Below are 11,568 nucleotides of genomic sequence, written 5' to 3' on the forward strand. Positions count from 1 at the left end.
TGAGGATTAATGAGAGTCTTCTCTCGCTTACGCCGCTGCCCGCAGCTGTTGCCCGTCTCGAAGGCGAGCGAGAAGCGGAAAGAGCGAGACGCGTCGCGCCGGGCGACAGAGAGCTCTCTCCGGTGGAGTAACGAATTGCAAATTAATAGCGAGCATTTACATTTCTGCCGGCGGGATGAAGGCGCACGTGAGGATCGAAAGTCGCAGGCGCAGCGGCTTGCTTTTCCGGTTTCCACTCTCTCTTTCTCTCTTTCTCCCATCGCGATATCTTCCCCGACGCATCCTCGGTCTCATATACATGTAAATCGTCGAGATTTTGTCAGACCCGTTCTTTAAAAAGTCACCGAAACTATTAGGAGTTTGTATCTAGTAGATCAGGACTTTAATACGTGGCGCGCATTAAAATTGATACTTAAAAATTTCCTTTCTTTTTAATTTTTTTTTTTTTTTGCTGGTATTTTTATTATCGCGAGCTTGGCGAGGTACATGAAAGTGAAGCCTCTTGGTTCTCGTTGCCTCCCAGACGGAAACTTAGGTCCTCCGGCGAACCTTCCTCGGCTGCGAATATTTTCGCGCACGGTACAGCGCGAATGGTCATCACGTCTACCTGGGGGCGTCGATCGATGATCGTTAATTGCGAGCCGTGAAAACGAAAGAGCTCCCGAAAGTAAAGGAGGGAAAAGTGGCGAGGGGGTGACGAAGGGTTCGGAGGAGAGAGAGCGGGTCGAAAGGTACCGATATTGAATTAGAAGCGATAAATCCCACCCTGCCGTGCCGACTTCGGTATTGGGGCAAAGAGGAGGGCATGGAATAAGGGGCTCGACGAGAACTTCGGGCCGGGTGGTCGCGAGTGGCGGGAACGGCGATAAAGAAAGCAGTGAAACGAATATTAAAAGTCAAAACCGATGTGATCGGACGGGCCGATCGGTCTCACCAGCCCGTGCAACCTGATTCAGGGAAAAAACTTAGCACCCCGTCTCTCCTTGATCTATTAAAACTTATTCGATAATAAATAATTGAGCTCCCTGTTCCCTTCGGACGGTATTACTTGCGTAACATTAATGCGCCTCGAAGACATTTATACCAGCGTTTTACAAGGAAAATAAAAATGTAAACCAGAGTTCTATTCAGAATCAAATCGTCGTGCTACCGAGCAAACTTTATATTCACAAAACATTTGCGTATTATATATATATATATTAAAAAAAAAAATTAAATTATAGAATTACGTATCCATTTAGTGAGAGGAGATAGCTAAAGGATTAATGAGATCACGGTCCTTTTTGTGTTCGCAGAGCTGCGTGCAGTTTCTACGGTCCAACGAGTCCACCGTTCTCGAGGCCGTAGGGCTGGCGCCGTCCGGCGAGTCTGTCGAGGCCTTCGGCGAGCACGGGGGTGCGAACGGGATCGGCGGTGGTAATCAGTGCTCTGCTCATTACGCCATGCGCTCAAATTCTAATCCCGGCGTCGGCGCCATTCAACATGCGGTGGGCAGCAGCAATGCCGCGGGCGCGCTGCACCATTATCCTGGCGCTACTCATGCTCCAAAACGCCGTGCCTCCGACACCCCGTGAGTGTGAACACGCATCGCCTTGTATTCCCAGATGCACGCAGGAGGGTGGCTTTCGCTCGAATTAATTGCCTCGGGCTCAAGATGACGATTAACAGAACTTTTTTTTTAATTCTTGATCGGCGAATCCGTCACTAATTGCGCAATGATTACCGAGATACTGGATCCGGCGTGGTCTTAGGCCAGCATTGAGAAAACAAACGCGGATTGTTTCCTCACCGCGCGATCGACGTAGAAGATTATCGATAAACAGATACGTGCATAAATTATGACGAAAATTGTTCCTCTCATGTGGCAAGATCGCGCGGAATCTTCCCCCGTCCATAACGGTAATTCACACGATAATAAACGCCGTGCAGCTGCGGCTTGTGCGTATATACGTACGTGTAATACGTTTGCCAAACCGCAAATGCCGTAATTTCGGAAAAATCTTGGCCGCCGGCCTGAATACCTCGCCGATATTTATCGCGATCGAATACCCATTAATGCGAAACCTAATCCGCTTCATTTAACTCGCCGCTAATACTGAAAGTGTCCCTAAATGTTAAAAGGAACGACACAGTAATTTAAACGGAAGCTCACAATTTATGTAGATTATTAATTAATTTTTAATATGCAGATACACGAGGGAGAGAATTTTTCTTCAACCAAGTAAATATATTTTCTTGAAATTTCGCTAACGAAAAAAATGCACCTCGGTAAATATTTCATAAAATCGAAGTATAACAATAGATATTCGATTTGAAACAGCGTAAAAATATTTTTTACACATACGTAAATAAATGTTTAAATCAAAGCATACACACGTTAAAAAAAAAAAAAAATACGTGATCAGAATTCCGCGAAATAAACTCTTCCCGAATTAAATAAAAGAATTTTTTTTTTGTTCTAAGCCGTCTTTCTCCCTCGGCGATTAATATTTACGAGTTCCGAGCCGTTCGGTGCGACCGGTGGGTGATTTCGAATCGGGATTTCTTAACGCGCCCTCGTTGTTTCCCGCCGACGAACCGAGGCGTTGATGAAATCAACGCCGGACAGCCTGGGATTTCCGGTCAGGATGATATGCGCGCGAACGGAGAACGGGAGAGAAAGGGGGCCGCCGCGAAGCGAATACGAAGGCGACAAAACGCGGTGCGCGTCCTGGCCTCCTCTCGATATGTCTGCCGGTGACGTTTCCATATATCATCGGGGCACCACCTTTCCCGAACACCCCGTCTCGCCCTGCCGCGCACCCCTTCGCCCACGAGCGCGGACGAACTTGCCTCGAGTGCCTATTGGCATCCGGCTAATACATACCGCATCGTAGCGCACACGTGTCGGCGACCGTAGGTGTACACGTAGACGTCGTCTTTAATTCCCAGGCAATCCCCCGAACCTCCGAACGTCCAAACAATTCGTTGTACAAAAGCGAAAGCGTTCCGTGTATTTCGTACTGAGCAATACCGGGCTGCGCATGTTGAAGAATGTGCTCCGATGATCGAGAAACGGTTGTAAAGCTCGGAATAACAGCCTGTGCGGAATATTAATTCTGTTAGATTTTAACGCTTTTTATTTTTCCGCACGTATATCAATAATTTCTACCTGTTTCATTTTGCTAACGTTAACCAATCTGTATCTTTATTTAGATACTACGAGAATGGCGTTCTCTTGGACGATATGCCGGTGTACGGTAAAAGATCCGTCAATCCGTGGAGCCATCATCATCAACCGCAGCAGCAGCAGCAGCAACAGCAGCCGTCGACGGATCCGTCCTATTGCTGGTATCATCCGTTGCACTCCTCTGGTGGATCGATTCAAGGTCACGCGCACGGTCATGGCCACGGGCCGAGTCCGGTACCACCTAGCCTCGTGCAAATTAATCAGATAAACGCGTTCTCCGCGCCGCATCATCTGACCCAGCAGCCGCAGCCGTCAATGGGTCACGGCTTGCAAACGCCGAACGGCGGCAGCCTCGACGACGAGTGGAAGAACATCCACGTGATGCTCAACTGCATCCTCGGCATGGTCGAGAAAACGAAAAGGGCACTGGCGATCCTTCAGCGGCGGGGATGTTCTAGCCCGGCGGCGGCGGCTCCTCCGCCGAACGTGGTCGCAACGCAAAACGGCACCGGCACTAACGGCGGCGGCGGTAACGGTAATAATCCCACGTCGACTAACGGTGTACAGGTCGAGTCGTCCACCGGAGACCGAGACGGCAGCCTGAAGCGATTGTCCGGCGAGATTGTCGCGCAAACGATTAGGGTAACCGAGGACAGAGTGGCCGAAGTGAAGCGGAGAGCTGGTAAGCTTAATCATCGTTCGAAGCATCGACGGTAGGCATGTTAACCGAGAATTAATTTATTTGGATTTTTCCAGAGGAAGCCGTGCTGGAAGTGAAAAGGGCTGCAGTAGCAGAAGTGCAACGCGCCGTAGCGGTTGCGGTTGCGGAGTCGAGGGCGAACGAGCGCTTGAGGGTCCATCGATTGTTAGATCTCCCGCTGTCTCAAAGAAATCCGAGCAGTCTTCGCCAGGGTCCTTTTCTGAGACTTCACGGGAGTTCCGGCGCGGTCGAAACCGGCGCTAGAAGCGTTACGACGCCGACAACGACGCCGAACTCGGTGCCGTCGACCACTGACGACGAAAAGGATATCCATCTCACGAGCATGATGGGATCTGTAAGTGAAGCGGTTGAATGATACTATTGAAAATATTTTAAAATGCCGCGTATACATTTTTTACATTATTATATTTCTCTTCCCACAGGAGAAAAATCAAATTTTGTATTAACGATAAATTTCTACACATTGTGGAATTAATTCTATCGTGACATGTGAATAATCTTCTCACTCGTTATTTCAGAGCTGTTGGAATTGCGGCAGGCCCGCCCTGGAGACCTGCGGTGGCTGCGGAATCGCCCGGTATTGCGGATCCTTTTGCCAGCATCGCGATTGGGAAGCCGGTCACCATACGACATGTAACAATCTGCCGCCGCGCGAACCGCGAAGATCGGCGTCGCGTAGTCCGCCAAGGGTCGCCGCAAATCTCTCGACGAATGTTAATGAGGTTGAGGCCGCGCCGGTGCCGTCCGCCGGGGTAACAAAAGGAAAGTGACGTCGCGGTCCTAGAAACAGCCAGCGATTAATAAGATCGATCGACTACGAGTCTCGCTGATCGCTCATTTCCCGCAAAGATTCTCCTCTGTAAAGAATGTATGAATTGAAATGAGCAGAGAGGAACTCGTCCCTGTGAAACTGAATGCCTGATCCTCGAAATCGACGATTGACTTGCAATACCGGATGTTCGTTTGTCCGCTACGCTTTCTGATTGTCTCCCCACGAATTAAGACAAAAGAAGAAGAAGAAGAAGAAGAAGAACGAAGGAAAAAGAGTCAATATTTAATTTGGATAATTAGGTATTCATATATTCACAAGATTTCCGCGGCCATTCCCTTTATTCATTCATCACAGCGTTTTCACCGATCATACATCTTCCGCGTACACTTATCGCTGTGTCCTTTCCTTTCCCACGAAACTGACCGGAAATTTGTCTTTTAATATAATGCTTGAATACGTGGAATAATCAAATAGTCCATCAATAATTTGATACATTAATCCCTTGATTATATTAAAACATAATTTAAATAGTACGTGTACGAGAGTTCAAGGCTAAAGGATTGGAGCATTTTAAAAAAGTTTATGTTGCTCAAGTGCAATTAAAATAATAATAATTTTAATGATTTAACGTTATACATAATAATCAGCTAATAACCAAAACAATAAAAAAAGAAAAGCATGATAGTGAGAAGTGAGTTTCAGTTCCATGTTTCAAATAAAAAAGAATGTAACTAAATTCATAACGAGCGTTTGCGTTTTCCGAAATGAATTTATAACGTCGGCGAGATACTTACGCATAATGTTATAGTGAATGTATACGTTTATCAGCACCGTGCCAGAAGCCGTTCTCTCCTTCTTCTCTTCCGAGAATCGCAGATTTTCAATCCATTTATTATATAGGATTAAACCGAACAATAGAAATAATGAGTGTCTCAAACGATTTCTGCAATTGAACGAGTAATAGATAACCGTGAATCCGATCGATGAAACGCGGATGTGCGTTTCGCCATGTTCTGAATCGATATTAGCGGTAAATGTAGCTTTACGAAAAATAACTCCCCTTATTAGTGTAGACGTTTCTTCATTTCGCAGCTAACAAGGTTGAACTCCTTCGACGTAGGCAGTGCCGGAGAAAACGCGCTCGTCCAAGTAGGGGACTTCATCTGGACGTAACTTAGAAAACGCACCTCTTCCCTCGCTTTATCCGAAGCTAATTAACGGAACGCAAAACTCTTACAGTTTCTCGATACCGGTCGAATCTACGATGCATGCGGAATTACGACGTTGCGCGAGTTAGTTTCTCCTCTCCTCCTCGAACGATTGAATGGTATATGTTCTCTCACATCGATGTAACTTTTCGCTATTATCTCGATATTACGCCGTCAGGATGTCGTCGTGAAAATATGTACCGCAAATAAGGTTGATACGTGCATGCACAACAGCGACACATAGCCCCCACAGTATACGCGAGGTGTTTTGATTTGACTGCATGTTGAAACTCATGTCTCGATGTTTCGTGTGTGAACGAACGGCGTACATCGATTTTTATCCTAGTCAATTGATAGGTTTAAACGACCGTAACGTAACTCGAGAATTCTCGAGTGCCCTTTACTTTGCGCGCACGCATCTCAGGATATGATTGTCACGTACATTTAAGGTCTAGTCAACACGGGAAAACGAAGCGGAATGGTGTCGATCACACGCGCGTTAGGGAACTTTGCTCAAATTTAGACTTACGAATTATTGTAATTTTTCCTAGGCACGTTGCGTTGCGGGGATGTATGATGGATCCTATAAATTGTATTTATAAACTAACGAAATACATGATTATTCTATGTCAGAATGTAAGAAGCAATACCGGCGTACTTACTTTTAATCGTACCCTGTATTGTATTAAGAGATGGTACGTACACACATTCGACAGACGAACTCAATCATACAATCTCACAGGCTTAATTATTTTCTGACAATATATAAAATACACAATTAGCATTCGAGATCTCGATAATGAAACATATATGTCATATACAGATATAACAGATTTTTCTCATATTATAACGTGGCGATTATTATACACATTTTACAGACTTTTATTTCGCAGGTTTTGCAATAATGTCTTCAAACAATTCTTTCGTTTTATTTTTTTTCTCTTCAAACGTCATCCACTTCTTCTGATTGAACGCGAACAGGGGGAGATTTAGCTTTGCACAAATATACTTGCTCGGGTGCTTCAATCGCAAGGAATACTCGGACTTGACGAGCTCATTCATAATGGCAATTTTTTGATTCATATTCGCCCGTGCCCACATTTTATCCACGCATCTAGAGCCGTATACGTTACACACCAATGTCACCCACGTGCCTTGTAATCTTTTAAATAATTTCTCTCTGCTTTTCTCACCAACGTACGCGCTGTCCATGAAAGCATCCACGACCCGGCTGCCTTTCGGATCTTGACACAGTTGCAATAAATGTTTCTCGTTCATCTCCAGCAAAGAATTTACGGCTATAATAGGCTTGTTGAATTTTAATATAGCTTGTGTTATCAAACTTCCGTGTAAATGAAAAGGTGGAAGCGGATCTGCTTCGGACAGTTGAGATACCGGCTTCAAGGTAATTAAACATTGTACAATCTGCTTTTGGTTCTCTGACGACAAGGACGCTAGCTTCATCATCGCGTAGACAAATGGACCTTGCTCTGTCTGCAATCTCAAGCAGGCATTCGCGGTGCTGAGTAATATCCCGGTAAAGCCTTGCTCGAGAATCTTTGAAAAGTGTGGCGTCAATTGGGCGAATATTTCTTGGAAGATTTTCGTATCGTTGCAGTTATCCAACAATTTCTGCACACCGAAATTAGTACTGTGCGTCAAGCACAAATATTCTAAATTGTCAGCGAATAAAGTTTTGTATACTTTCTTGAAGGTTTTCGGCTGGGCTATCGTCAGGCAAGCTTCTACTACTCTGTTGGAACACTCTGCGTTAAATATATTCGACAGCTTACTTTTTTCATCTGTTTTAAAACTTTGCTTAATGATCTTCTTGACAATAGTCTTCGTTAAATCTGGATCGACATCTTTCAGCGAGTATAAGATACACTGTAGTACGCCAGAAGTCATTTGATCGTGGCCGAACTGACAGAATTGTGGCCACTTCTGTAATCGATCGCAGCTTTGCACCAGCAAATCTTTATACTCCTGTATTACAGAACGTCTTTTTGTGAGATCAGGTACGATAAACTTCTTGTTCCATTCGTTCGGACTCTCTATCAGTCCTCCCAGGCATTGTATGGCTGTTCGCATTATATAATTTGCATAAGCGTCAAATATGAATTCTTCTCCGTTGTTGAGGACAAATTTGCTCAATTTTAAAACAATCTCGTTGTAAGATTGTACCTCGAATGGCTGAACTTCCACGACGCTGTCAGCCGAGTCTTTTGATTTCGCGTTGGTCTTCTCGTCAAGGGAGTTCGAACTGTCCGGTGTCGAGACTCTGTTGCCTCGGTCGGCGCAAACTATTATTACTTTCTGCAAAACGTAGCTGGCGAATCTCTCGCTGACCAGGCGCCTTAAAGACGTCTCGAATGTTTGAACCAGATTCTGAATTGTCTCCAAGTTGACGTAGTTTAACATACGGTCTATGACGAGAGATCCAATTCTATTACAGGCGCATTCGATCTCGTGTCCAGATATCTCCCCATAAACATTCTGCATGAGCATTGTTTTCTCTTCCAACTCCAACGAATCGTCGCGTATCACGTCGAGAATACGAATCAGGTACTGATAAGTGTCCTGGTCCAGGCCTGCGCTGTAGCTTTCTCGACGAGCGAATTTCTTCAACGTCTGCCCGTAAGAAAGTTTCTTCTTACGTTTCCTATTATTCGAGATAATCTCGTTGGTGTTTACCGCTTTCTCCATTGTGTCTGATCTATTTGATTAATAATTAAATTACTTCTCGGTTAACCTCCAACTTTATCTAATTAATAAATACCTTTAATAAGTCAATAAGCTTCTCTTATTTCCACGCCGTGAGTTCTTGTTCGTGGCCAGGCCAAGTCAAATAAATGAAAAAATAAATGCATGTAAATACATTTAAATACATGCGGCGATTGGTACGGGCACGTGGGGTACGTGCAAAAGATGCTGACAAGTTTAGAACAGAGTGGACTGAACGGTCTGAACCTGCATCAGCTGCTTCACCTGCATGGGCATACTTCACATGTTAGGTTAGGTGCGCGTCTCGGACGTCTCGGATGAAACTCGACGCATCTGTGTAACCGTTCGCAAACTACCTAGTGACGTTCTCGAAGATTCAACAGGTAATGGACTTTGTTTCGCCGACGGGATGTGCCTTGATGTGCCTCGCCGACGATCTGACGCCGATATTGACGAGACGCTACAGCGCGGTGCGAAAATTGGCAGAAACGAGGATCCTCCTTCGATGGAAGTACATCTCTGTAACCGGTAAGTTCGTATCTACACCTGTTTAAATTTTATCTTTTCGATGCGCGTCTTTCGAATACGCGATGCGAACTGTAGGCTCCTGACGAGGCTATTTTTTAATATAAACCGAGCGCGCGGTAAAAGGGACCTTTGCTTTCGTGCTTTATTACATTTATTTCGTCCACTGTCGATAAAGTGACCGAGTACAGTAAAACTCCCAGCCTGCTAGGTTAGGTCATAGCAGCGGCTTAACTTACCGGTACGATTTGCACGCGTGAAAAAAATTTCACCCGCGACCGTAAAGCTGACGAGAAACGTTTAATTACTCCATACGCAATTAATGCATCACGATTGAAACGAATGAGACACCGCAGGGTAAAGTAGAAAATAATTTTTAATTATCGAACATATCAATTCTTCCGCATACATACATATAATATACATATACAAACATATTGTACCAACATTTATTTTTCTCACAAATTTGTAAATGATTTAACGCTCGATCGCAAAAAAAAAAAAAAAAGCTCGAGGGATTTTTCTCATCTTCGTATAATCGCACGCGTTTCTTTCCTCTATATAATTAAATCTTTAATTCTTTCGTCGTTCGGTATTCGCGTGGCGAGCGACATTCCTCTCGTTTTGCACGGCCGCTTTACGCGATAAATTGCGCCGGCAGAAACGGGAAGGTGTTGTAGACGTATACTGGTCGATTGAACGCGAAAGAATTCGCAATCGCCAGCGCTGGATTCGCCTCGAAATTGTCCTCGGGCTGCTCGCTCGGCGCCGTGGTCGGCTCCCGGGTGCGGGGTGTCGTCGTCGCTTTCACGGCGGCGGTGGTGGTGCGCATTGTCGTGGTCGTGGTAAATAACGGGTCGCGATAGGCAGCCGCGGTGTCCGGTGGTCCGTAGCTTTGTAATCCTGGAGCACGGTAATACGCGTGCAATCGATTGTTGTTGGGATTAAAACGCCGGCCATTAGGACGCCAGCCCCTGGGCTCGTATCCCGATAAATCTGACGTCACCGCCAGCCCGATATAAAGAAAGACGAGGATGAGCTGGGAATAAAAAAAAAAAATAAAAAAAAAATGCGGAATCGATTTAAATAGCGACAGAGGCTACCACGCGCGAAAGGGCAGCGCGGTTCGAGCGAGTTTGAGGGAGAGAGACCTCCGCGTTTATTTACTGACCGGCGGTTCGGGTACCGTCAAGAGTTCCCGTCGGCCTTTTTGTCCCGCGATCTTTATTTTATACCCTGTCGCGCGCGCGTACCCGCAGGTTTTAAATAAACCGTCGGATTAATAGTCGTCCGGAGCTCCAGGTTGCGTTTTTCTTGATCGAGCGGATTTTCGTTAATGCGGTGCCACTCGGTTCCGGTAAAAATGCACGCGAGCTTAAAAACGATCCCGATGAAAGAAAGAAAGAAAAAAAAAAACAAAGGAGGGGGGGAAAACAAAAGCAAAAAAAAAGGAGAATAAATTATTTTATCGCGAACCTTTTTTTGCCCATTAAAACGCCGAGATATCTCGTCCGATAATAATTCGTCGCTCCGAACGTTTCGTTTACAATATAAAGGAATTATTATCTCGAGTTCCGTTTCGCCAACGGCGGATCTAAACTCTAGGCGGAAGTACTTTGAGCACTATCGTTGCATTACTATCGTTATCCCTCGATCGGATTGTTCGCGATGTCCCCCTCCTTCCCCCCTTCGTCGCCACGGTAGATCCGCCGTTAACGAGGCCGGATAGTTTCTTCGACAACGAGGTGCGCAGTGCCACCCTGCCCGCTCGAACACGGAGGGAAAATGAAACAAAGTGCCGCTTTTACCGTCTCCCTCATTCCGACGTTAATTCCACTGTCAAACACGCGTCGAAAAACCGCGGACTGGTTCTCGCCGCGACGTCGATCCCGCCTTTATATGCGACAGCACCGATATACGAGATCGCGCGGCTAAGCCCCGTGAATGCGAAACAAGGTGAAGACGAAAACGATTTCGTTTCTTTTTTTCCTTCCCTTTTTTTCTTTTTTATTTCGTTACCGTTTCGCAACGTTACCCATATTACGTGTTAAGAATTGTACGCAGCGGCGAAGCGAAGTCCGTCGTTACGCGCGAATCAGCCGCGTAATTTCTAATTGCGGTAATTATCGGCGCGCTTATCATTGACATGCCCGGAGCGGCGCCTCGCTAATTCAATTCTTAGTTGGCAAATTTTTTTTCCCCGCGTAAGTCTCGACGCTTTTCCCTCGGTGGGATAAAAAAGGAAAAATTTAAAGAAAAGAATAGAAATAATGAAAAATATCTATGTAATTTCTTGATAAAAAAAATTGAATAAATGTTTTTTCATTGCGCGGTTTAAGCCGAGAACGCGCTCATTGTAGTAACGGGTGTTGTAATGGCTTGCGTGAATTAAGGACGTGTCTGGAATCTAAAATCGCTAGCAGCTGTAATGCATACCTTATGAATTCGC

The 11,568-nt window shown here is 45.4% G+C and overlaps 2 protein-coding genes across 3 annotated transcripts in view; one reads left to right on the forward strand and one right to left on the reverse strand.

Annotated features, from left to right (window-relative positions):
- Nvy (CBFA2/RUNX1 partner transcriptional co-repressor nervy) overlaps positions 1-6,517 on the forward strand; it is a 39,822-nt gene extending 33,305 nt beyond the window's left edge. For both annotated transcript variants that reach the window (XM_070671252.1, XM_070671251.1), the window contains exons 5-8: positions 1,296-1,570; positions 3,196-3,851; positions 3,926-4,224; positions 4,409-6,517. In XM_070671252.1, the coding sequence (XP_070527353.1) occupies positions 1,296-1,570; positions 3,196-3,851; positions 3,926-4,224; positions 4,409-4,660 (1,482 nt within the window). In that variant the 3' untranslated portion in view covers positions 4,661-6,517. The remainder of the gene's footprint in view (positions 1-1,295; positions 1,571-3,195; positions 3,852-3,925; positions 4,225-4,408) is intronic.
- Positions 6,518-6,654: 137 nt separating this feature from the next.
- On the reverse strand, positions 6,655-9,093 carry LOC139111133 (nucleolar protein 9). Its single transcript, XM_070671254.1, has 2 exons — positions 8,650-9,093; positions 6,655-8,586 (listed from the first exon to the last, which is right to left on the reverse strand). Exon 2 carries the CDS (start codon positions 8,574-8,576, stop codon positions 6,753-6,755), a length of 1,824 nt encoding a protein of 607 aa, XP_070527355.1. The 5' UTR covers positions 8,577-8,586; positions 8,650-9,093; the 3' UTR covers positions 6,655-6,752.
- Between the last annotated feature and the right edge of the window lie 2,475 nt (positions 9,094-11,568).

The sequence above is a fragment of the Cardiocondyla obscurior genome, linkage group LG22, assembly GCF_019399895.1.
Source record: "Cardiocondyla obscurior isolate alpha-2009 linkage group LG22, Cobs3.1, whole genome shotgun sequence".
In the NCBI taxonomy this organism is placed as follows: Eukaryota; Metazoa; Arthropoda; class Insecta; order Hymenoptera; family Formicidae; genus Cardiocondyla; species Cardiocondyla obscurior.

Bases quoted from the DNA above. Each gene is read 5' to 3' on its own strand.
- LOC139111133 (XM_070671254.1), bottom strand. From the start codon at position 8,576: ATGGAGAAAGCGGTAAACACCAACGAGATTATCTCGAATAATAGGAAA.